Here is a 21,667-nt window from a genome sequence, read left to right as displayed (position 1 = left end):
ATTGTTGGTGAGGCAGTCAGTGCTGGTGGCGCCACCCGGTGGTAGATATTAATACAAATCATTTGTAGCCTCAGGATGTGATTAATCTGGAGTAGGTGAGGAAAGATTCACGTGAATGTTTCCTGGACTAGAGGGTTTAATTCACAAGAAGAGATTAGACAGGCTAGGAATGACTTCCCTGGAGCAAAGAAGGTTGAGGGGTGACCTCACAGAGGTGCATCAAACCTGGAGGGGCATAGATAGAGTAGACAGTCAGATTCTTTTTTCCCCAGGGTAGGGGGGTCTAAAACTAGAGGGCACGGGTTTAAGGCAAGAACTGAAGGGGACTCGAGGGGCAACTTTCTCTGCACAGTGGCTGGTGGAAATATGGCACAAGCTGCCTGAGAAGATGGTGGAGGTAGGTATACTTATAGAGTACATTTGGACAGATACATGGATGGGAATGGTTTAGAGGGATGTGGGCCTAATGTGGGAAATAGGGTCAGCATAGCTAAGCATTCTGGTTGCCATGGACGAGTGGGGCGGAATGCTCCGTCTACCTCCTGTATAACTTCATGAATCTATAACTAAGTGTAGGAAGTTCATCTGGAGGCTTGGTCATTGGTCATTGGTCATTGGTCATTGGTCATTGGTCATTGGTCATTGGTCATTGGTCATTGGTCATTGGTCATTGGTCATTGGAAGAGAACGGGTCCAATGGCCAATCATTCCGTAGAGAATTTCCCAAGTTCCCACATTCTCCCTGTGACCAAAGATAGACACAAAATGCTGGAGTAACTCAGCGGGACAGGCAGCATCTCTGAAGAGAAGGAATGGGTGATTTATTTAGGTCGAGACCCTTCTTCGGACTAGTCAGGGGAAAGGGAAATGAGAGATGTAGACAATGATGTGGAGAGATTAAGGACAATGGATGAAAGATACGCAAAAAAGTAATGATGATAAAGGAAACAGGCCAATGTTAACTGTTTGTTGGGTGAAAACGAGAAGCTGGAGCGACTTGGGTGGGGGAGGGAATGGTGGGGTTACCTGAAGTTTAAGAATAAGGGGCAGGCCATTTAGAACTGAGATGAGGAAAAACTTTTTCAGTCAGAGAGTTGTGAATCTGTGGAATTCTCTGCCTCAGAAGGCAGTGGAGGCCAATTCTCTGAATGCATTCAAGAGAGAGCTGGATAGAGCTCTTAAAGATAGCGGAGTCAGGGGGTATGGGGAGAAGGCAGGAACGGGGTACTGATTGAGAATGATCAGCCATGATCACATTGAATGGCGGTGCTGGCTCGAAGGGCCGAATGGCCTCCTCCTGCACCTATTGTCTGTTGTCTATTGTCTATTGAGAAATCAAGATTCATACCATTGGGGTGTAAGCTGCCCAAGCAAAATATGAGTTGCTGTTCCTCCAATTTGCATTTAGCCTCACTCTGACAATAGAGGAGACCTAGGATAGAGGTCAGTGTGGGATTGGGAAGGAGAATTAAAGTGTTTAGCAAGCGTGAGATCAGGTAGGTCCAAGTGGACAGCACGAGGCCACTCTCTTTGTCCACGTGCGTGTCCTCCAGTTTCCTCCCACATCCCCAAGACGTGTGGGATTGTAGGTTCATTGGCCTCTGTAAATTGCCCCTAGTGTGTGCAATGAGTGGATGAAAACGTGGGATGACATAGAACTAGTGTGAATGGATGTTCAGTGGTCGCGTGGACTGAATGGGCCAAAGAGCTTGTTTCCATGCTGTGTCCCTACAAAACAAAAAGTAAGAAATAACCTTAAAGGCTTGCCAGTGTAAGTGTCAGATATTTATCTTGCTGGAAAGTCTAGGACTAGCAAATACAATCTCAGTCCAAGAGGTTGGTTATTTTAGACCAAGATGAGACATTTCTTCAGCCAAAGGGGTGTGAATTTTCAGAGTTCTTTATTCCCGAGGGATGTGGAATCCCAGTGATTGGGATGTGTAGGTCAGAGTATTGTGGTTCCTTAGGGAAGTAAGGGATGGGGATGGTGTGGGAATGTGGAATTGAGGGAGGAAATGGACTGACCGTAAGACAGTAAATGAAAAATCTAAACAGTGCAGTTGCTGGAGAACAAAAATCATAGGAGGAAATGCTGTAAAGACTGTGAGTGCCATAACTAACTTGATCTCTCTTTCCCAGTACTGGACACAAGAGTTCACGTTTGTTTCTTTCCCAACATATATTGTTTGATATTTGATTGTTTGTAGCACTTACTATTTTTATTACTGGACTAGACCAAGTGGACCCGTTGGGCCCAAACCTCTCCTGCATTGGTGCACCACCCTGTCCTTCCCCCCTCCCTGTCTCCTCAACCCCCCTCTCCCTTCTCCCCCACTCCACCCTTCCCTCCCTCCTCCCTCCTCCCCTCCCCTCCCCCCTTTTAAACTTTAAAATGTGAATAACTTAAAAAATATAAGACCGATTTCAATAAAACTACTTGCATTATCACTAAAGTGACAATGGTGAGTAAGGTGGGCCTAAAATTGTCGCGCTATCGTGTACCGTTTTGGCTGAAGTTCAGTCACAAACAAGATAACAAACGAGAGCTCTAGTACATAGATGTCAGAGAGTGTGGTCGAAAGAACAGATGGGACCAGCTCAGATGGGGCATTTTGGTTGGCATGGATGAGTTGGGACGAACGGCCTCTTTCCCTGCTGTACGACGTTGTGAGTGACAGAACAATTTAGTTTCGTTTAGAAATACAGGGCGGAAACAGGCCCTTTACGGCCCACTGAGTCCGCGCCGACCAGTGATCTCCGCACATTAACCGCACCCTACACATGTAGGGACAATTTTACATTTTTACCAAGCCAATTAACCTGCAAACCTGAATGTTTTTGGAGTGTGGGGGGGGGGGGGGGGGGAAACCGAAGATCTCAGAGAAAACCCACGCAGGTCACGGGTAGAACGTACAAACTCCGTACAGCACAAGCGCCCACAGTCAGGATGGAACCCGGGTCTCTGGCGCTGTAAGGCAGCGGCTCTACCCGCTGTGCCACCGTGCCTCCCATTTCTGCTCCTTATTCTTTGTTCTAACGTTCAAGAGTCAAGTCAATAGTCAAGAGTGTTTTATTGTCATATGTCCCGGGCGGAACAATGACATTCTTACTCGGGCTCAATACCCAGATCGAAATTGCTGATGGTAAGCGAAAGGTTAACTTCAGCAGTTCTTCAAATATGATTTGCTGCTTTTATGAACCAGGCATTTAGACGAATCCCAAAGGCAATCATTCTTTGACAGATGGTACTGCCGTTCCCTTTTTTGTTAAATTAGTGCATTGCTTCCGGGGAAAACATTTCAGACACCAATTTCGGGAAAATATATTTCTTTTAAAAACACATTTACACAAGGTAAACACAGATCTGTGTGACAAGAAAAGTCCCCCTGCAGTACTCATTTTTCATGTTTGTTAATAAGTGATGTATTGCTGAATAAATATATATTTATGACTCAATTGCTATCCTGCCTTGCCGCCTGGATGTAGCAGGGGAATGTTGGCCACATTCCGGACAATGCTTCCTGTCACTGGCAGTAACTTTGGGATTCCTGTCCTGGCCCAAGCGAAGGCAGGAGTTCCGTGCCTGGAAGTTTGTTGCAAGAATGTTCGTTAATGCTCAACACTGGACACTTCCTTGTGTCACGCATGAGAAAGAAACTTACGTTCAGGTTTATTACTGTCACGTGCACCAAGATACAGTGAAAAGCTTTTGTTTACATGCTATCCTGTCTAATTAAAAATAATGAACATGAATACAATTAAGCTAAACACAAGGGTAACAGTTAGAGCGAAGAAAACGAGTGTGAAGGGATGATCAATGGTCTTTGTGGATCCGATGGGCTGATCTTCTTTCTTTCTCTCTTTCTCTCTTTCTCTCTTTCTCTCTTTCTCTCTTTCTCTCTTTCTCTCTTTCTCTCTTTCTCTCTTTCTCTCTTCCTCCCTCTCTTCCTCCCTCTCTTCCTCTCTTCCTCTCTTCCTCTCTTCCTCTCTTCCTCTCTTCCTCTCTTCCTCTCTTCCTCTCTTCCTCTCTTCCTCTCTTCCTCTCTCCCTCTCTCCCTCTCTCCCCCTCTCCCTCTCCCTCTCCCCCTCCCTCTCCCTCTCCCTCTCCCTCCCCCTCTCCCTCTCCCTCTCCCTCTCCCCCTCCCTCTCCCTCTCCCTCTCCCTCTCCCTCTCCCTCTCCCTCTCCCTCTCCCTCTCCCTCTCCCTCTCCCTCTCCCTCTCCCTCTCCCTCTCCCTCTCCCTCTCCCTCTCCCTCTCCCTCTCCCTCTCCCTCTCCCTCTCCCTCTCCCTCTCCCTCTCCCTCTCCCTCTCCCTCTCCCTCTCCCTCTCCCTCTCCCTCTCCCTCTCCCTCTCCCTCTCCCTCTCCCTCTCCCTCTCCCTCTCCCTCTCCCTCTCCCTCTCCCTCTCCCTCTCCCTCTCCCTCTCCCTCTCCCTCTCCCTCTCCCTCTCCCTCTCCCTCTCCCTCTCCCTCTCCCTCTCCCTCTCCCTCTCCCTCTCCCTCTCCCTCTCCCTCTCCCTCTCCCTCTCCCTCTCCCCCCCTCTCTTCCCCTCTCTCCCTCCCTGTCTCTCTCTCTCTCTCTCTCACACACACACACACACACACACACACATTCTCTCTCTCTTTCTTTCTCTCTTTTTCTTTTTGAGGGGAGGGGAACTGATGGGGGTGCAGAACTCACAAGAAGACTTCATGCATGCTTTCCAAGTGTCTCTCAGGCATCCCAAACCACGTCTCCAGCCAATGAGGTACTTTTGCAGAAAAAGAGACGCAAAGTGTCTTTCAGCGAAAGTATCTCAGCGGATCAGGCTGTATCTCTGGAGAACATGGATAGGTGACGATTCAGGTTCTTCAGACTCAGTGTGGGAGATGATGGTTTGGGTGTTCGTCTGTGGGGTCATGGTCAAGTGGTAGTTTTGAGGAAGTGTCCAAAAGCTGTCAAGTCTGCGAGATGATGGCCTGGTGCTCATCTCTGGGACATGAGTCTGAAGAAAGTCTCCAGAGGTGTTGCCTGACCTGCTGAGTTACTCCAGAGCTTTGTGTCTTCTTTTGTAAAGCGTCACCTACAGTTCCTTGTTTCTACAGATACTTTTGTGGTGTAGTCACCGTCGGAGTCTGGGAAAGGATGATGACTGATTTGCTGGCAGAATCTCAGGGTGATTTGCGAATCTGTGGAATTCTCTGCCTCAGAAGGCAGTGGAGGCCAATTCTCTGAATGCATTCAAGAGAGAGCTAGATAGAGCTCTTAAGGATAGCGGAGTCAGGGGGTATGGGGAGAAGGCAGGAACGGGGTACTGATTAAGAATGATCAGCCATGATCACATTGAATGGCGGTGCTGGCTCGAAGGGCCGAATGGCCTCCTCCTGCACCCCTATTGTCTATTGTCTATTGTGATAATGGTCAGACAATTGACTTAATTCTTATGTTTTATTTGGTGGAATGTATACTGATTAGGGCATGGGCAATAACCTCCAGCTCTTCCTCAAGAAATTGTCATGGAATATTTAAGGTCTGCTTTGAAGAACAGCCCGTGGCAAATTTCACCACCTTCCTCAACAGTGCAGAACTCACTTCGTACTGCATGGGCAGTCACCGATGGTTTTGTGCTTATCACTGCAAGAGGACTTTTAAACCTGTCACATTTTGATTCGGGAGCAAGGGGTGTATCCAACTAATCCACAGCTGATGCATTAAGCTCAGCCTGTCACGCAATGTTGAGTCTCTCTATATGAACATTGGGGGTCGAGTCTTTTACTTTTGTGAAGTATCTTCCATAACTGCCCGGACAACCCACTCCATAAGTGAAGCTCACGTCAAAAACTTTATTGGTCAGACAGTCCACCATCAGGAGGTTTATATAAGACAATAACTGCAGATGCTGGTACAAATCGAAGGTATTTATTCACAAAATGCTGGAGTAACTCGGCAGGTCAGGCAGCATCTCGGGAGAGAAGGAATGGGTGACGTTTCGGGTCGAGACCCTTCTTCAGACTGATGTCAGGGGGGGCGGACAAAGGAAGGATATAGGTGGAGACAAGAAGATAGAGGGAGATCTGGGAAGGGGAGGGGAAGAGAGGGACGGAGGAACTATCTAAAGTGGGAGAAGTCGATGTTCATACCACCGGGCTGCAAGCTGCTCAGGCGAAATATGAGGTACTGTTCCTCCAATTTCCGGTGGGCCTCACTATGGCACTGGAGGAGGCCCATGACAGAAAGGTCAGACTGGGAATGGGAGGGGGAATTGAAGTGCTCGGCCACCGGGAGATCAGATTGGCCAACGCGGACCGAGCGCAGGTGTTGAGCGAAGCGATCGCCGAGCCTGCGCTTGGTTTCGCCGATGTAAATAAGTTGACATCTGGAGCAGCGGATGCAATAGATGAGGTTGGAGGAGGTGCAGGTGAACCTCTGTCTCACCTGGAAAGACTGTTTGGGTCCTTGGATGGAGTTGAGGGGGGAGGTAAAGGGGCAGGTGTTGCATCTTGTGTGGTTGCAGGGGAAAGTGCCCGGGGATGGGGTGGTTTGGGTAGGAAGGGACGAGTGGACCAGAGAGTTACGGAGGGAACGGTCTCTGCGGAACCATCAGGAGGTTGCTCCGTTGCTGTAGAGACTTCAAGGTGTTCATTTTGTAATGCCTTAAAGGACCCAGGAAGACTAGGGCCTTTGCAGAAATAGCAGGCAGCTGCAAAGAGTTCACGGACAACTGCTTTGGTGATACCTGTTTCAGAATCTCCAGAAGGGAAAGTCATTTCATGTGAACCATTCCACCAAAAAATAATAAAACGCCATTTTGGAGGTTAATTTCAAGGAAATTTAGAACCTACCCATGTCCTCCAGTGGTGCTGCCTGATCCACTGAGTTACTCCAGCACTTTTTGTTTGCAAACCAGCATCTGCAGTTCCTTGTTTCGTTACCAGGTTTCAGTTTCGGTTTCCGTTTTACAAGGCAATTTGTACTTCTAGTTTGCTTGAAGTCTGTGATACCGCTTAAAATATGTCCTTAAAGAAGGACCTTAAGCAGCTCGAAGGTAATTATTTCACAAAATGCTGGAGTAACTCAGCAGGTCAGGCAGCATCTCGGGAGAGAAGGAATGGGCGATGTTTCGGGTCGAGACCCTTCTTCAGACCTGTTTCCAGAATGGTGGGACTATCATATGTTGAAAGACTGGAGCGACTAGGCTTGTATATACTGGAATTTAGAAGGATGAGAGGAGATCTTATCGAAACGTATAAGATTATTAAGGGGTTGGACACGTTAGAGGCAGGAAACATGTTCCCAATGTTGAGGGAGTCCAGAACCAGGGGCCACAGTTTAAGAATAAAGGGTAGGCCATTTAGAACTGAGACGAGGAAAAACATTTTCAGTCAGAGAGTTGTGAATCTGTGGAATTCTCTGCCTCAGAAGGCAGTGGAGGCCAATTCTCTGAATGCATTCAAGAGAGAGCTGGATGGAGCTCTTAAGGATAGCGGAGTCAGGGGGTATGGGGAGAAGGTAGGAACAGGGTACTGATTGAGAATGATCAGCCATGATCACATTGAATGGCGGTGCTGGCTCGAAGGGCCGAATGGCCTCCTCCTGCACCTATTGTCTATTGTCTTAAGCAGCTCAGTCATCTATGAGTGGACCACATGAAGGCCAAGCACAAATAAATCACAGGCTTCGGCTACTCCCAAGATTGACACAAAATGCTGGAGCAACTCAGCGGGTCAGGCAGCATCTCTGGAGAGAAGGAGTGGGTGACGTTTCGGGTCGAGACCCTTCTTCAGACTTTTTTTGTGCCTGTTCTCGGTTTAAGCCAGCATCTGCAGTCCCTTCCTGCACAGTGGGGCTTCTCCCACCACGCTTGTGGCCCGGTTGATAGGTCCCAACAAGAGCTTACCAAGCTGGAGATGCAACACCTGTCCCTTTACCTCCCCCCTCAACTCCATCCAAGGACCCAAACAGTCTTTCCAGGTGAGACAGAGGTTCACCTGCACCTCCTCCAACCTCATCTATTGCATCCGCTGCTCTAGATGTCAACTTATTTATATCGGCGAAACCAAGCGCTGTCTCGGCGATCGCTTCGCTGAACACCTGCGCTCGGTCCGCATTAACAAAACTGATCTCCCGGTGGCCAAGCACTTTAACTCCCCCTCCCATTCCCAGTCTGACCTTTCTGTCATGGGCCTCCTCCAGTGCCATAGTGAGGCCCACCGGAAATTGGAGGAGCAGCACCTCATATTTCGCCTGGGCAGTTTGCAGCCCGGTGGTATGAACGTCGACTTCTCCAACTTCAGATAGCTCCTCTGTCCCTCCCTTCCCCTCCTCCTTCCCAGATCTCCCTCTATCTTCCTGTCTCCACCTATATCCTTCCTTTGTCCCGCCCCCCTGACATCAGTCTGAAGAAGGGTCTCGACCCGAAACGTCACCCATTCCTTCTCTCCCGTGATGCTGCCTGACCTGCTGAGTTACTCCAGCATTTTGTGAATAAATCGATTTGTACCAGCATCTGCAGTTATTTTCTTATATATATGGAGTGGTAACTAGCTACCCGCAAGTGTCGGGAGACTGCCTGCAAAGTAGATGAGGTGCAAGCCACTCAATAAACTACTTGAACCCTGCTAATCCCCTGCAGTTAATGCTTTAAGAATCTCCACAGATTTCAAGCGCAGCTGTTTGAACCTCATTAAACTGTAACCTGATAGCGAGTGTTGTGGAGGGATTTACCAAGTGCAGACTCTCGAAGTGGCGGGAGCTGCTTTAGGTCTTTGTCGTCCACCCTGGGTAGTTCTATAGAACTGGCGAAATTTGCAGCAAAGCGTCAACTACGGCACTCTGAAGCACCAATTGCCACTTTTGATTGTTGTAATAATAATAATAATAATGTATTTTATTTATATAGCGCTTTTCATATACTCAAAGACGCTTTACAGAGATTTAGAGAACATAGGGAAATGAATAAATAGATAAATAAGTAAATAAATAAACGAACAGAGAAAGGAGACAGAAGGTGAGGTGACCTTCAGTGGTTGAAGGCAGTACTGAACAGGTGAGACTTCAGCGATGTTTCGAATGTGGTGAGTGTGGAGGAGTCTCTAACGTTTTGGGGTAGTGAGTTCCATAGGGTGGGAGCAGCGATGGAGAAAGCCCTGTCCCCCCAGGATCTGAGTTTGGTCCGGATGTGGGGGGATAGGAGATTGGCAGCAGCAGAGCGGAGGGTGCAGGTGGGAGTGTGCCTGTGGAGGAGGTCGGTCAGGTAGGATGGGGCCAGGTTATGGAGGGCTTTGTAGGTTATGAGGAGGATTTTGTACTGGATTCTCTGGGGGATGGGGAGCCAGTGGAGTTTATAAAGGACGGGGGTGATATGGTCACGGATCGGGGTGTGGGTGAGTAGACGGGCAGCGGAGTTTTGAATGTATTGAAGTTTACTGATGATTTTTGAGGGTGCGCCATAGAGGAGGCTGTTGCAATAGTCCAGACGGGAGGTGATGAAGGCGTGGATGAGGGTTTCTGCAGCTGTGGAGGAGAGGGATGGACGGAGACGGGCAATGTTTTTGAGGTGGAAGACGGCTGTCTTTGTGATGTGTTTGATGTGTTTGTCGAAGGAGAGGGCTTGATCAAAGATGATTCCAAGATTCCGGATGTGAGGTGAGGTGGATACTGGGAGACCATCAATGTTGAGGATGAAGTTTTGGGTGGATTTGGTGAGCGTTTTTGGACCAATGATGATGATTTCAGATTTGTTGCAATTGAGTTTGAGGAAATTTGATTGAAGCCAAGATTTTATTTCAGTGATGCAGTTTGTCAGCGTAGAGTGTGTGGTGGGGGAGATTGACTTGGTGGAGATGAGGAGCTGGATATCATCGGCGAAGCAGTGGAAGTTGAGACCATGACGGCGGATTAATTGACCAAGGGAGAACAGGTAGAGGATGAAGAGGAGGGGGCCAAGGACTGAGCCTTGGGGGACACCTTGAGGGAGGGGAGCGGTGTAGTTGACATATACGAAAGAAGTAGACTCTCGAAGTTCAGATTCCGACTCAGATTAGTTAGTGGTCCTGTACTCCAGGGTGCAATGCAATTCCTTGCTCCCATGAAGCTCACGGAGTGAACTGTAATGATAAATACAATATGAAACATAGGCATGAGTGCAAAACAGCAGAATGGTGCTGGAATGTATTGCAAACCAAAATAGAGCAAAATATTAAGTAAATGTGTGTATTAAGTAAATCGCAATGGCATTAGGGCAGAACAGTGGCACAGCGGTAGAGTTGCTGCCTCACATCACCAGAGACCCGGGTTCGAGGCAGGTACTATCGCAATGTTTAAGAAACATTTAGACAGGTACATGAATAGAACAGGTTTAGAGGGATATGGGCCAAACGCGGGCAGGTGGGACTAGTGTAGCTGGGGCATGTTGGCTGGTGTGAGCAAGTTGGGCCGAAGGGCCTATTTCCACACTGTATCACTCTATGGCTCTATGACTCTATTTCCAATTTCTTTTTAAGTCCATATTTCATGGAGCAATGACATGATCTTTTCCAATAGGCCAATGACATTATGCATCAATATCAGCAAATTATAGTTCCTTTATGCTGAGTAAAATAAAGAGATAAATAAAAATATAATTAAAAAAAGAACTGTAAATGCTGTTTGATATCGGCACGGTAGCGCAGCGGTAGAGTTGCTGCTTTACAGCGAATGCAGCGCTGGAGACTCAGGTTTGATCCTGACTACGGGTGCTGCACTTTAAGGAGTTTGTACGTTCTCCCCGTGACCTGCGTGGGTTTTCTCCGAGATCTTCGGTTTCCTCCCACACTCCAAAGACGTACAGGTATGTAGGTTAATTGGCTGGGTAAATGTAAAAATTGTCCCTAGTGGGTGCAGGATAGTGTTAATGTACGGGGATCGCTGGGCGGCACGGACTTGGAGGGCCGAACAGGCCTGTTTCCCGCTGTATATATATGATATGATATGATATGATAAAATGCTGGAGTACGTAAAAAGTATAACAATCCTTACTTGTAAAATTATGAAAAAATGTCAGCAAAAGTTGGAATAATGATAATTTTGAAGACTTGATAACCTCGGTGTATAATCTCTTGCCTCTTTCCTCATTGTAAAACAGATCAATAGTGGGTATCAAAGAGATTTTGTGGAATTAGACCAAATTTGATTTGCGCTTTTGTGCAAAATGCTACCCCCACTTCAATTGATTCTTTCCTGAGGCGTTGGAAGGCAAATGCTGCTGGTTTCTTTATGAATGAATTTACCAGATGACTTCAGTGGAGTGCTAACCTGGGATGAATTTATGTTACAATTCTGCCCCACTTCTGTCAAAAGGATTAGGTTTGAATCAGTTTCAGCCATGGCTTAGGAGAGCGGAGTGTCCTGTAAATTTCTGTGAAAGTCTCCCTTGTGTAATAAGTGATTAATTATTTTTATGTATACATCCATAAACCTGCTATCAAAATATGCAGTTGTGTGGCATTGATACGTGAGATGAATTAAGGAGACAAATGGGCATTTACACATCTTCTTTTGGCACACATTCCAGAAGGGATATATCAAGGTGAGTGGGCGATGTCAAAGGCAATATTTAAATCATCAATTTATTTCACTAAGAGCTGCTTTTGCCATGATGTAAAATGCATAAAATATAAACTTGGAAAATGTCTAAAAATTGTTTCGGCGAAAATACTTTGGTTGTTCGAAAACAGCAGTAATAAAGAATAAATATCTTTATTTAAACAAAAACGTTTATCATACTTTCATCCTAACCAAGACAAATTTTCCAATTCATCCACCAGGTTAATTAAAATGTTATGCAAATATTGGAGATAGTTAATTCCACTAATGCACCGTATGCAGATTTATTCATTAGCTGATGAGCAATTCCAGCTGACAATGAGTTCTGTTCATTCTCTCAGGTCTGTGGAGCTGGAAACTATTTCACAAATGCTGTTATAATCCAAGTGCATAAAACAGGTAGGTATAATTTCCATCTAATTCCACTTGTTATCTGCCATTGCACTGTATTTCGGCTCTTTGCAATTAATTAGCGACAGTGTTGCATTGATTAATTGAAAGATGCAGCATGGAAACAAGGCCTTTGGCCCGCCGAGTCCACAACGACCATCGATCGCCCATTCATACTAGTTCTATGTTATCCCACTTTCTCATCCACTCCCTACATATTTGGGACAATTTATAGAGGGCAATTAACCGTCAAACCCCCATGTAGGCCCCGACCCACCTCCCCCCCCCCCCTCCACCCCAACCTCAACCCCCGCCCTTTCTAGTTCTATGCTAGCCCACTTTTGCATCCACTCCCTACACATTAGGAGCCATTTGCTCGTTAATCTACAAACGGGGCCCGTTAATCTACAAACCCGCATGTGTGAGGAAACTTGGAGCATCCGGTGTTAATCCGTGCGGTGATAGGGAGAACGTGCAGACTCCACAGTGACAAGCAAACGTGGTCAGGATTTAACCCGGGTCTCTAGCGCAGTGAGGCAGCAGCTCTACCAGCCGCGCCACTGTGATGTCCCGCAACAACAACTTCTCCCTCTGTTCATGTTAACTCTAAGCGAGATCTGAAAGTCTTTTTGATGTGAGGTACGAATATTGAATTCTCCAATTTTAGCAACCGTCATAACCTTCCTCCTCTCCTTCCCCCATGTACCCCACCCGACTTCCTTCCCCCCCCCCCCCCCCTACTTCTCATTGTTCCCCTGATCTCGGACCTATTACTCCTCTCCCCCTCCCCTTTCACCTACATTCCTTCCTCCAGCTTCACAGTTTGCAACTCTTCAATCCTTTTGTCTCACACCTTCTCATCTCTGCCCTTTGTCCAACCATTTGCCGATCATAAAAACCCTCCTCATATGTATGAGCCTATTTGTAAACCAGCATCTCCAGTTCCGACATTAAACCCTCGGCCCTCTCCTGGAAATATAACATAGAAACACAGCAGGAGTAGGCCATTTGGCCCTTCGAGTCAGCTATGCCATTCAATCTGATCATGGCTGATTATCCAGAATCAGTACCCCGTTCCTGCTTTTTCCCCATATTCCATAACAGGTCTTGTTGGCATGATGCCAAGAGAGGACAGGCAATCTCCCTGTTATTCAGGCCAAAATCAATCGCTAGTACAGGCTCTCCAGTCAGTAATACAACATTGTTGTGTAAATGTGTATCGCAATGATATTACATGGCATTCAATGTGAGCAAGTTGGGCTGAAGGACATAGAAACATAGAAAATAGGTGCAGGAGGAGGCCATTTGGCCCTTCGAGCCAGCACCGCCATTCATTGTGATCATGGCTGATCATTCACAATCAGTAACCCGTGCCTGCCTTCTCCCCATATCCCTTGATTCTACTAGCCCCTAGAGCTTTTAAATTCATCCAGTGAATTGGCCTCCACTGCCCTTCTGTGGCAGAGAATTCCACAAATTTGCAACTCTCTGGGTGAGTTTTGAATTTCTGGACTCTGCCTGTCCTGCTGAGTTACTCCAGCTTTTTGTGTATACCTTCGGTTTAAACCAGCATCTGCTGTTCCTTCTTACACACACTATCCATGTACCTGTCTAACTGTTTCTTAAACGTTGGGATAGTCCCTGCCTCAACTACATAGAAACATAGAAAATAGGTGCAGGAGTAGGCCATTCGGCCCTTCGAGCCTGCACCGCCATTCAATATGATCATGGCTGATCATCCAGCTCAGTACCCTGTACCTGCCTTCTCTCCATACCCCCTGATCCCTTTAGCAAAAAGGGCCACATCTAACTCCCTCTTAAATATAGCCAATGAACTGGCCTCAACTACCTTCTGTGGCAGAGAATTCCACAGACTCACCACTCTCTGTGTGAAGAAATGTTTTCTCATCTCGGTCCTAAAAGACTTCCCCCTTATCCTTAAGCTGTGACCCCTGTCAGCTTGTTCCATACACCCACCACCCACTGTGTGGAAAAGGTTACCCCTCGGATTCCTATTAAATCTTTTCCCCTTCACTTTGAAACATCAGAAACCGTGTAAATCAGTCGCGTGTAAATGTCTTGTAAATGGACCTGTCTCCTCGCAGTATAACGTTATAACCAAAATGAAGATGCCTTTGTTATCAATCGCATTTAAACTTTAAATGCACGCTCTCCAATGCCAAATTCAATAATCAGTCCGTTTTATTTTTCTTGAGGTGCCAAGAATCATTTTGTCAGACCAACTTACAACCCCTTCACATGGCTTTTCAAATTGGTTTCCTGCCCCAACTATACATACGAGGTAATAATTTCTTCAACCATTTTATTGCATGAAATCTTTTATCCTATTACTATGGTTCAGTGTAGTTTTTTTAGTTTAGAGATACAGTGTGGAAACAGGCCCTTTGGCCCCCCGACTCCATGCCAACCAGCCATCACCTGTACTCTAGTTCTATCCTACACACACAGGGGCAATTTACAGAAGTCAATTAACCTACAAACCTGCACATCTTTGGAATATGGGAGGAAACCAGAGCACCCGGAGAAAACCCGGTAGAGGCAGAAGGTACAAACTCCATACAGACAGCACCCGTAGTCAAGATCGAACCTTGGTCTCTGCCACTGTAAGGCAGCAACTCTACCGCTGTACCACTGTGCCATCAGAGAATTTTTAAAAATCACAGAAATTGATTGTGCAAAAATAAATATTTTTGACCCAAATTGATGGTGAAGAAAAATCAGCCCATCTCAAGTGTCCCGACCCAAAACGTCACCCTTCCTTTTTCTCCGGAGATGCTGCCTGACCCATCAGGAAACTCATGTAGCCCAGTCTATGGTAAGGATGGCAAATTTTCATCTGATAGGAACAGAAGTGCAATAGATTTTTGGAGTCATGCAGTGTAGAATTTGCCCACGCCGACCAACTTGCCCTATCTACACTAGTCCCACATGCCCACTCTTGGCCCATAACCTTCTATATCTATTCTATCCATGTACATGTCCAAATGTCTCTTAAACTTTACAATAGTACCCGCCTCAACTACCTCCTCCGACAGCTCGTTCCATATACCATATATTCCGCAAGTGGTTGAGTTTTAAGGACTAATAATTTCTCAACTATTATTACCACTGATGTTGGCTTTTCAAAAATAAAATTCCAGATTCCTTTCAATGGAGTCAATGGTGGGAAGTATGGTATTTGTGGTGGAGTGGGCTACATTTAAAATTCTCTGCAATTAGCTGCATTTATGTTGTTATATGTTTTTGGTTTAGGTTTATTGTTGGCACATCTACCGAGGAACATTGGAAAGCTTTATTTTGCATGCTATCCAATCAAAATGGATGATACACTGGAATTTAGAAGGATGAGTGGAGATCTTATCGAAACGTATAAGATTATTAAGGGGTTGGACACGTTAGAGGCAAGAAACATGTTCCCAATGTTGGGGGAGTCCAGAACAAGGGGCCACAGTTTAAGAATAAGGGGTAGGCCATTTAGAACTGAGATGAGGAAAAACTTTTTCAGTCAGAGAGTTGTAAATCTGTGGAATTCTCTGCCTCAGAAGGCAGTGGAGGCCAATTCTCTGAATGCATTCAAGGGAGAGCTGGATAGAGCTCTTAAGGATAGCGGAGTCAGGGGGTATCGGGAGAAGGCAGGAACGGGGTACTGATTGAGAATGATCAGCCATGATCACATTGAATGGCGGTGCTGGCTCGAAGGGCCGAATGGCCTCCTCCTGCACCTATTGTCTATTGTCTATTGATATTGCACATAAACACACTCAAGGCAAACATAAATACATTAAGTTCAAGGGGATGATATGGAGCTCAGGATATGCTGTAGTTGTCAACATTGTTACGCGCCACTTCCAATGGTAACGTCCAATGTCCGCAATGGGGCAGAGGTGAAACAGACTGTACTCTAGCTTATTGGCGGACCATTGAGAAGCTTGATAATGGAGGGCAAGAAGGGGAGGGGAGTCAGTCTACCCCACGACAGAAGGGGAAGAGTTGTACAGTCTGATCGCCACAGGGGAGAAGGATCTCCTGTGGAGTTCTGTCCTGTGCCTTGGTGGGACCAGTCTGTTGCTGAAGGTGCTCCTCAGGTTGACCAATATGTCATGGAGGGGGTGAGCTGTATTGTCCAAGATGCTCTGCAGTTTGAGGAACATCATCCCCTCCAAGACCGCCTCCCATGAATCCAACTTCGCCCCCAGGACAGAGCCAGCCTGCCTGGTGAGCTTGTTATTCTGTTGGCGTCCGCGGCCTTTGCCCTGCTGCCCCAACACATGGCAGCGAAGAAGATGGCACTGGCTACCGCTGATTGGTAGAACATATGCAGCATTTTACTGCAGATGTTGAAGGAGCGGAGCCTTCACAAAAAGTACAGCCGGCTCTGTCCCTTCTTGTACAGGGCCTCAGCGTTCTTGGACCAGTCCAGTTCACTGTCCAGGCACACTCCAAGGTATTTGTACCGCCAGACAATTGTGTGGAGAAGCAGGAATGACCAGAGGGTGAAAGGGCTTTCGTTAACACTGGCCGTTTTTTTCGAGACAGCGTGAACTGTAGATAGAGTCAATGGTAGGAAGCATAAGAAGTGTAAGAAAATAACTGCAGATGCTGGTACAAATCGAAGGTATTTATTCACAAAGTGCTGGAGCAACTTAGTGGGTCAGGCAGCATCTCAGGAGAGAAGGAATGGGCGCCATTTCGGGTCGAGACCCTTCTTCAGACTGAAGAAGTATGAAGAAGTATGGTGGGAAATATGGTATGTGTGATGGTGTGGGCTACATCTACACAACTCTCCGCAATTTATTGCAGTCTTGCGCAGAATGGTTTCCAAAGCAAGGGATGTTGCAACCCCGGGATGTTGCTTTCTCTGGGGTGCATCTGTAGAGATTTGCAAGATTCGTTGGAGATGTGCCAAATGACCTAAGTCTCCTGAGGAAGTGGGGACATTGGTGTGCCTTCTTGGCTGTTACATTAATACGTTTACTCCATGACAGTTCATTGATAATAGCTATGCCCAACAACTTAAAGCTCTCAATCAATTCAACCTCAGCATCAATTGTGCAAATCAGGGCTTGTACTCCACCAGCCTTCCAGAAATCACTAACTAACTCTGGTAGACTTTGTAGAGGTATATAGGTTAATTGGCTGGGTAAATGTAAAAATTGTCCCTAGTGGGTGTAGGATAGTGTTAATGTGCGGGGATCGCTGGGCGGTGCGGACTTGGTGGGCCGAAAAGGCCTGTTTCCGTGCTGTATATATATGATATGATATGATATGAGCAGAACGCAAAAGAAGAAGAATTTAGTTTTGTTTAATTTAGTTTATTGTCACGTGTACCGAGCGAGGCACATTGAAAAGCTTTTTTGTTGCATGTTATCCAGCCATGACAAGACTACACATGATTACATTCAAGCCGTCCACAGTGTACAGATATGGGATAAAGGGAGTGACATTTTGTGCAAGATAAAGTCCAATTAAAGTTAATCCCAGGGTCTGCAATTAGGTAGATGGAGGTCAGGGCTGCCCTCTTTTTCATATTGGATGGTCCAGTTGCCTGATAACAGCTGGGAATAAACTGTCCCTGAATCTGGAGGTGTGCGTTTTCACACTTCTGTACCTCTTGCCTGATGGGAGAGGGAGTGGCCAGGGTGCGATTGATCCTTGATTATGCTGTTGGCCTTGAATGAATGAATAAGTTTATTGGTCAAGTATGTGCATATACAAGGAATGTGCCTTGGTGCTCCGCCCTCAAATGACAACACAAACATACAGTTAACAATTAAGAATAAAGCATAACCACATCAAAACAATAAGGATACTACAACATTACGGTCTAAACATGTGGGTGAAAATAAACCAGAGCAAAAAAAGAGACTACAGACTTTGGTTATTGAGTAGAACTAATACTCGTGGGGAAAAAAAGCTGTTTTTATGTCTGGCTGTGGCTGCTTTGACAGTCCGGAGTCGCCTTCCAGATGGAAGCGCTTCAAGGATTTTGTGGCCAGGGTGAGAGGGGTCAGAGATGATCTTGCCCGCTCGCTTCCTGGCCCTTGCAGTGTACAGTTCGTCAATGGGGGGGAAGGTTGCAGCCAACACCGAGGTTGCCGAGGTAGTGGTGAGGTATAAATGGAGTCAATGGAAGGGAGGTTGGTCTGCATGACGATCTGGGCCGCTTCCACAATTACCTGCAATGTCTTGCGGCCTTGGATGGAGCTGTCCCCAAACCATGCTGTCGCGGTAGCGCAGCGGTAGAGTTGCTGCTTTACAGCCAGCGCCGGAGACTCAGGTTCGATCCTGACTACGGGTGCTGCACTGTAAGGAGTTTGTACGTTCTCCCCGTGACCTGCGTGGGTTTTCTCCGAGATCTTCGGTTTCCTCCCACACTCCAAAGACGTACAGGTATGTAGGTTAATTGGCTGGGTAAATGTAAAAAAAAAAAAATTGTCCCTAGTGGGTGTAGGATAGTGTTAATGTGTGGGGATCGCTGGGCGGCACGGACTTGGAGGGCCGAAAAGGCCTGTTTCCGGCTGTATATATATGATATGATATGATATGATATGATGATAATGCAACGGTAATTAATCCATGTTCTCAAATTTGTCGTAGATGGGAGCCTGGATTAGCTTCACCGTTATGACTCAGACATTTCCAGGTAAATAAAATTACTCACTCGTGGCACAAAACTGAATAAAGTACAGTTTCCTTCAAGGACGTCAGACCCATACGCTAATGATAATCTTATTTTCTTTTCTTTTCAGTTGCCGTCTTCACTCTGATGCTCTCTCTCCAGTTGATATTGTGGGCTCAGAGGAAGCATTGCCAATATCAGAAAGATTTTAAAAATTATCCCAGCTACAGAACGGCTTTGATCCCGTTCACACTTTGAGTGCCTGAGTTCATGCCTGCAGATCTTGAGGTTTTTTTATACATTGGTGTAAAGTGAGTGGAACTTCAACCGCAGTGAAAATAAATAAGTGGCAAGACGGTGACTGGCTTTCAATGGGTCTGCACGGCAGCACAAACCCATGGGCGACTGTGGTGCTTCCTGCTATTGTGCGAGAGGGAAGAGGCAGAGATTGTCAGCGTAACCATGGCAACGTGGGCAATCAGCTAACCTAAGGAGACAGAAGCTGCTGAAAAAACCTGATGAACGTTGATGGCAGGGAGTGCAGGAAGGGACTGCAGATGCTGGTTTACACTGAAGATAGACACAAAACGCTGGAGTAACTCAGAAGGACAGGCAGCATCTCTGGAGAGAAGGTATTTATTTCACAAAAATACTGGAGTAACTCAGCAGGTCAGGCAGCATCTCAGGAGAGAAGGAATGGATGACGTTGCGGTTCGAGACCCTTTTAGTTTTTTTAGTTTTAGAGATTCAGCGCGGAAACAGGCCCACATAGGCCATGCCGACCAGCGATCCCCCATAAAGAAGGGTCTCGACCCGAAACGTCACCCATTCCTTCTCTCCTGAGATGCTGCCTGACCCGCTGAGTTACTCCAGCCCTTTGTGTCTACCTTCGATTTAAACCAGCATCTGCAGTTATTTTCCTGCAAATTAACACTATCCTACGCACACTAGGGACATTTTTTACATTTACCAAGCCAATTAACCTACATACCTGCACGTCTTTGGAGTGTGGGAGGAAACTGAAGATCTCAGAGAAAACCCAAGCAGGTCACGGGGAGAACGTACAAACTCCGTACAGACAGCGCCCGCAGTCGGGATCGAACCCGGGCCTCTGGCGCTGCAAGCGTTGTAAGGCAGCAACTCTACCGCTGCGCCCTGGAGTCTGAAGAAGGGTCTTGATCCGAAACGTCACCCATTCCTTCTCTCCAAAGATGCTGCCAGTCCCACTGAGTTACTCCAGAATTTTGTGTCTATCTTCTATTAATGACATTTGTCCTGATTAGTTTGTTATAAAGGGATGTGACCAGGAATCAGGGAATCACCCAGCCTGTGGTCAACTGTTGCTGGCCTTGATTTGTTCTGGTCTTTCCCCCTCACCTCCACCCCCCCCCCCCCCCCACCCTTTTATTTCAGTTTAAAGAAGGGTCCCGACTCATAATGTCGCCTTTCCTTTATCTCCAGAGATGCTGCCTGACCCGCTGAGTTACTCCAGCACTTTGTGTCTATCTTTGGTATGAACCAGCATCTGGAGTTCTTTGTTTCTACAGGAATCTAATGGTTCTGATGAAAGAGTCTCAATTTTACTCCCATCCCACCACTGGGAAGCTATAGCTTGTGTTGTAATATTGCGTGATTTACATTGATAATAGAAATTAATTTCGCAACATTTTTAACGGGTGCTAATTCGTGCAATAATAACTGCCCCTCCTAGATGAAACAGCAATGTATCACTTCACCAAGTAATGCAGTCTTCCTGGAGAATCTTTTGTCAATTTCTCCCCCGGGGGAGAGAGGTTGTGAACTTTAGAAAATGAAAAAATAACATATAGTAAAGATATCGTGAAAAATTTCTAGGATGAATTTACACCTTTTAAAGTTAGACTGGATAATTAAAGTTATTTAAGTGCAATAATTTTGTGAGAATGGACTGCTATTTACATGGTAAATGGTGGATTGATACAAATATTAATTTGCAAGTCACAGTTAGATTTTACCCTGTAAAGGGCAGAACCAGGCTCTTCCGCCCACCAGGTCCGCGCCGACCAGCGATTATCTAGCACACTCACCTACACACACTAGGGACAGTTTACGATTTTTTTACCGAAGCCAATTAACCTACAAACCTGTACATCGTTGGAGTGTGGGAGGAAACCGGAGCTCCCAGAGAAAACTTGCATTTATCTTGCATTTACAAACTCGTGCCTGGTATTTCCCTCGACACGGTTCACTCATCTCCAGTGACCACACTCCAAATCAAAACTACCTGTCATATATTCAGCTTAATTAATGAGTGTAGTTTACGACATTTTAGCGGGCAGGTATTTATACTTACGGTGGCACAAGTACTCATTTTAGTTTCCACACACTAGGATATCACACCTATGGACTCCCCATATACCCATGCTTTCTACTGTCCTTTTATGGATATTTATTGTTATGCTATGATATTGGGTAATGCGTGCACTGCAAGGGTTAAACAGACGATGTCAGCTAAAATGGAGTCGTCCGCTGAATTAGCAGCACCGCATTCCAAACCCTTCAAAAACGAGTCGATGTTCCCAAACAATGCCTGGGAATGTCTGGGTTTGCTGAGCAAAACACTGCAATAGTTGGGCGGAACACCTGCGCTAGTCGGGCAGAAACGTTGTGCAGGACGGGCTTACGATTGTCTCATGGGACAGTGTACGGCATAGTCCGATCGGATGAGAAACGCCATAAAGGATGTTGTTGGGCGCTCTTCCAGGGCTGAGGAGAGAGTTCCAGCCTTGGGTGGAACCAGGCTCTTCCGCCCATCAGGTCCGCGCCGACCAGCGATTATCTAGCACGCTGACCTGCACACACTAGGGACAGTTTACGATTTTTTTACCGAAGCCAATTAACCTACAAACCTGCACATCTTTGGAGTGTGGGAGGAAACCGGAGCTCCCGGAGAAAACCCACGCAGTCACGGGGAGAGAACTTAAAAACACGGAACACACAGCACCCGTAGTCAGGATCGAACCCAGGTCTCTGGTGCTGCAAGGCAGCAACTCAACCGCTGAGCCATCGTCACACCCCATCACGCCACTGGTTTCTG

General features: G+C 46.5%; 1 protein-coding gene across 1 annotated transcript in view; it reads left to right on the top strand.

The window, feature by feature from the left end:
* LOC144592318 (trans-2,3-enoyl-CoA reductase-like) overlaps window positions 1-18,849 on the top strand; it is a 111,583-nt gene extending 92,734 nt beyond the window's left edge. The window contains exons 9-12 of the mRNA XM_078396847.1: window positions 11,903-11,960; window positions 14,168-14,253; window positions 18,570-18,615; window positions 18,722-18,849. Coding sequence (XP_078252973.1) covers window positions 11,903-11,960; window positions 14,168-14,253; window positions 18,570-18,615; window positions 18,722-18,849 — 318 coding nt within the window. The remainder of the gene's footprint in view (window positions 1-11,902; window positions 11,961-14,167; window positions 14,254-18,569; window positions 18,616-18,721) is intronic.
* The last annotated feature ends 2,818 nt before the right edge of the window (window positions 18,850-21,667 follow it).

This window comes from Rhinoraja longicauda, chromosome 3 (genome assembly GCF_053455715.1).
Source record: "Rhinoraja longicauda isolate Sanriku21f chromosome 3, sRhiLon1.1, whole genome shotgun sequence".
In the NCBI taxonomy this organism is placed as follows: Eukaryota; Metazoa; Chordata; class Chondrichthyes; order Rajiformes; family Arhynchobatidae; genus Rhinoraja; species Rhinoraja longicauda.
The sequence above is the reverse complement of the archived record's forward strand: the minus strand, read 5'-3'. Positions and strand labels throughout refer to the sequence as shown.